Source organism: Apaloderma vittatum, unplaced genomic scaffold, assembly GCF_000703405.1.
Source record: "Apaloderma vittatum isolate BGI_N311 unplaced genomic scaffold, ASM70340v1 scaffold18768, whole genome shotgun sequence".
NCBI lineage: Eukaryota > Metazoa > Chordata > Aves > Trogoniformes > Trogonidae > Apaloderma > Apaloderma vittatum.
In genome coordinates this window covers 34432-39007 of record NW_009730402.1, presented here as the reverse complement: position 1 = coordinate 39007, position 4576 = coordinate 34432, and the positions used below count along the sequence as shown (strand labels likewise).

The 4576-nt window shown below is 51.9% G+C and overlaps 1 protein-coding gene across 1 annotated transcript; it reads right to left on the bottom strand.

The window, feature by feature from the left end:
- Window positions 1–1150: 1150 nt before the first annotated feature.
- CXCL13 (chemokine (C-X-C motif) ligand 13) lies at window positions 1151–2523 on the bottom strand (the record flags this gene model as incomplete). The annotated part of the gene is made up of 3 exons (XM_009874801.1): window positions 2433–2523; window positions 1939–2068; window positions 1151–1234 (listed from the first exon to the last, which is right to left on the bottom strand). Coding segments are annotated over exons 1-3 (305 nt in total), but the record flags the coding sequence as incomplete, so codon positions are not given.
- Between the last annotated feature and the right edge of the window lie 2053 nt (window positions 2524–4576).

Below are 4576 nucleotides of genomic sequence, written 5' to 3'. Positions count from 1 at the left end.
TTCCATTCCCTGCTGACGGCGCTTGCCGATAAAAAGCAATTCAGGGCTCAGTGAGGACATGGGCTTCCCGAAACTGGCTCTGTTTTCCCCTTCTGAAGAAGCCGAGTCTTGTAAAGGTATCAGTCCTTTGCCCCAACATTTATTCTTAACCCACACAGCCACACGAACCTGGAGGTTTTTTGGGGTGCTTTTCTCTCCTGCGTGATTAAATATTACTCATTTCTCCTACAACCAGACTCCTGCCCAAGCTTTGTGGCCAATTACTCCAAAACTCTGCCAAGTGACCTTGTGCCCATCCCCTCTATTTCCTTATCGGCCTTTCCTGCTTCCAAATGCCACGCGGCCGCCCGCAAACCCAAGCTCCATCACCAAAGCCAGCGTGTGGATATGGTCCCTGGATTTTATTTGATCTGAGCTCTGAAGATGTGACATGCCACACGGTGTAATAAACCCCCCAGACACACCGTCCTTCCATGAGCGCTTCACGCGGAAAGAATTGCAAAGTCGATCCTACAGAGACAGGAGCAGCCTCGACAGAAAAAAGGCTTCACAGTCTATAGGCAGGTAAATAAATGACGGCTCCATATTCCATGCTGATCGAGGGGGGAAAGACACCCCCACAAACCTGCCACGGGGCTGGGGTCAGCAGTGAGCCCCCTTCCCTGCTGGGGCCAGACACGGGGGATCTCGTGAAGGGGGGGGAAGCGAGGGCAGAGTGAGGGGCAGCCAGGTTTGCACGCCTGTGCATCGTCCGTCAGCCTGACTCGGGCCTCTGAGTGTCAACTTCCTTAGCAGGAAACTTATTTTTTCTTCCTGCGAAAAGCAGAAGGAGGAGAAACGTGTGAAAGCAGAGAAAAGAGGGTCCTGGGGGGAGGAAGCGGCTGCCCCAGCTGAGGGAAGTCATTTCCCTGGGGCAGGCATCACCGGCGGAGAGATCCCCCGGCCGCCCCACGCTGTGCCACCAACCCAGGCACAACGAAGGGACAGCTTTCCCAGCTGAGCACCGACGCGCTTGTTGCACCCACAATGAGCAAATCTCACTCCTGCCATTCTCCCCTCCTCCCCAAATTATTCTTTTTTTGGTCAAAACATTTTCGGGGGCGCAGCATTGTGCACAAACCAGAGAGAACACAACCCCAAAGCAACTTACGTGCTGGCAATACGCTTCAGCAGTTTCTTTACCCAAGGGGCGTCAGGATTCACGCACACCTTCCCTGAGGCTTTTAATTTAATTCTGAAACGCAAGGAGAGTTCACGAGCATTACTTCCCCCTCGAAAGGCAGGGATTCGAGCGGCCTGAGCTGACGGGCAAGACTGAGCTTTCACTCACAGCGACAGCAGATCACAGCAAGCTGCCAGCAACAGAGGGAAACTAAAGGACAGCCAGGAAAAAGCAAGATGCAACACGTTCCCGTGCTGGAGCTGAGACCATGCTTGAAGCCCAAGGGACTGCTCAAAGACAATTTTCCCCGTAGATTTACAGAGCAGTTAAAGAAATGTTCTGCTTCTGCTTAAAGCACCGATTCAGTCAGGACAGGAGTAATGAGGTAAGAGCTTGAGCCAGGACACTCTTTGCTCTCAGGACTGTTGCAGCAGCAGAAAAATTGATTGTGGCTCACCCAGCTTTAGCATCCGAGAATGTGCTTCTCCCAAACTGCAGACACCTCCCCATCAGCACACTGCCCACCTCCCAGCATGAGGAAATCATGTTTGCCCTTGCTGGAGAGGCTCACTTGGGTCCTGAGAACCTCTGGCAGGTGAGCTCCGGTGTTACCTCCACCGGGGGTGACCTGACGTTCCTCAGTTCCAAAGTGCGAGTCAGCTTGCCGGCATTTTTGAAAAGCTTGGCTTTTCAGAAAAGGGTGGGCAGAAGCGAGGTGGCTGCAGAAGGAGAGGGGAGAGTAGCTTTCCGCCCCACGAGCGACCCGCAGCACTTACATGATCTCTGTACGTCTGCAGGTGCTTCCCACAGGTCGTATCTCAATGCTTTCGTATCTCTTCGGACTGATGTAGTCCGAAGTTGTCTTTACGCACCTACAGTTCAGGTTTCCGTTCACCTCCAGGATGGCTGAGAAAGAGAGAAGGGAGTAACTCACAGAGACAGGGTTACCTAGAGATGCGGCAACTCCCAATCTCTCAGAAAACCAAAGAAATGGTCCCTTTGCGTGCTTTCACCGACAACACGTTAGGGACCGTGGGAAGAAGCTGTTATCTGTGCCTCTCCCTCGGCACCCTGCTCTCACACAGCTCCTGAAAGCTGAACTGGATCCTGGCGAAGGAGGACGGCCACGTTCTTTCCTCAGCTACAAGAAAACCCTGAGCTGAGCAGCCAGGAGAAGCCCCTGCCTCGCCCAGTCCCTTTCGGCGCAGGACGTGGGTGATGCCCACCCACAGCGAGCCGCAGGGATCTCTGGAAGCTGGGAGAAGCTCACCTGCCTGGACTGAGTGGAACAGCACCAGCAGCACCAGCAGGAACCACGGGAGCACAGGAGCTCCTGCCCCAACCCGAGGCAGCATCCGCATCCTCGCAGCGGCTCAGTCCCGGAGACGATCTGAGGAACCGGGTGAAGAAACACTCCTATTTATTTAGGAGGGTCACGCACTGACATGAGCGACAAGATTCAAACTTCATCTGACCAGCAGACCGTGAAGAAAGGTGACGTAATTTCTCGGATGTTCCCCGCAGACAGGTCAGAAGCCGAATTTTACAATATTATTGATTAAAAGCAGCCATTGGAACAAAGCGCATATTTGGATTCCCCACGTCATCTTCCCCACGCCTGATTTCTGAGTAGCTGGGTCTGTACAAATATCAGCCTTCACTCCCTTTAGCATTTACCCCTCAACCACAAAAAGAGCCCAGAATAAAATCAAAGCACAAACCCTGGGTACACAGTTCGGGGGTTTTTTTAAACACGGTCAGATATTTACATATTTCTTTCTTTGGGTTATAATGCCTCCGTGCTATTTTTGCTATCTCTTTCATCAGCAAAAACGCCTAACACCGTACAAGGGGAAAAAATAATAAAGATCTTCGCTACATGTTTCCACTCAGACCGTTTGAATCTAACACTTGGTGAGTAAAACACCGAGGAAATGCAAGAGATGACTGGTACAGCAGCACCAGCAAAAAGCAAACTATTCCTGCATCTCCGAGAGCCTGCGACTACGTGCCGACGTGCGCGTCTATCAGCGGCCAATTTCTTGGTGCCTGGGAGTGAAATGCAGATGGACCCCAGAGAAAGGCACCGCGAAAATCACCGGGGCTGGGATGGACTCAAGGATTTGTGAGGATGAGAGCTGAGCTCTCTCATTGCTGTGTTGGGTCTGGAGGGAGAGGGGCAGCAGCCCTTGAGCGAATCCAGGTGTTATATCTGATAACACCGGGATTGAAACCCCATTTAGATGCACAAGCAGCCATGGCATGGCACCAGGGGGCCTTGGCTGCATTTGGTAGTTCTGCATTTAGGGCCTGAAATAGCCTGGGCTCAGTTAGAGGCATCCTGCCTGCCCATAGTTTCAGGAGAAGTAGCTTTTAAAACGTTATCAGCTCAGCAAGCCAGTTCTCCGTCACTCACAGCAGGGATAATCAAATGGTAGCGGGCAAACTCTTGACACCAGATGAGTACATGGCAGCAAGGAACCACGGGAGCACACAGAAAGAGAGGTCAGACCGCGCACATCCTCAAAATGCTGGAAAACCGTACGCCCACGAGGCTTTAAGGCTTTAATCTGGCAACGCTGGGTCCTCCAGGCCTTACATACAAGGGAGTACACTTGCCTGTTCTGGGGTACCATCAGCTGGCCCTGCTCCACCACACATTTCACAAATCTTTTGGGTTTCTCTCAAAACAAGCCATTGAAGCAGTGAAACAATGCTTTTTGGCAGGCAAGGGGCCAGTCCTGCAACAGCATCACACAGGAGATTCAAGGGCCAAGGCTGCAAAGCAACAGCTGCCGCATCAGCACCCCGGGCGCTCAGGTTCTGGGGGGGACAGGGGGGTGTCTGGATTAAGGCAAAGTCACCATCCGGGAAGCAGAAAGCGGAAGGGGACCTGTGGCCACGATAGCAAGGCGAGGAGGAAGGAAGAGGACAGCAGAAAAACGATGTGGCTGCGTGATAGTGTTGAGCTTTCAAATCACATCAGCACTTTATACAGTTCAAAATGGTAAACCGAAAAAGAAAGAGAAAATACATCTTTCACTCATACTGTAAGGTACACATCTTTCTCTTAAAAACTTGGTTTTCCTCTGAGATAAGTCCAAAAGTCTTTGAAACACTTTTGTTTCTGAACCTCACGACTTGAAAACGAGCTTTTATAGCTGGGGAAAACCAAGAGAAGTGAAAATAACTTTCCCCAGAGCTGCGTGGCTGAGAGGACGGAGTTGGGACACGCAGCCGACGTTCCAAGCGTGGCTCTTCCATGGCCGAGGAAAGCCAACACCAGAGCTGGCAGCGCTTAAATGAACTGGTACGGGAAGAAGCTACACCTGGGAGACAGGGAACAGACAGATCAGTGTAACCCCTAAGCAAGATCACACCCCAGATGTGTGGCTAGAGGGCAGGTATCCAGCA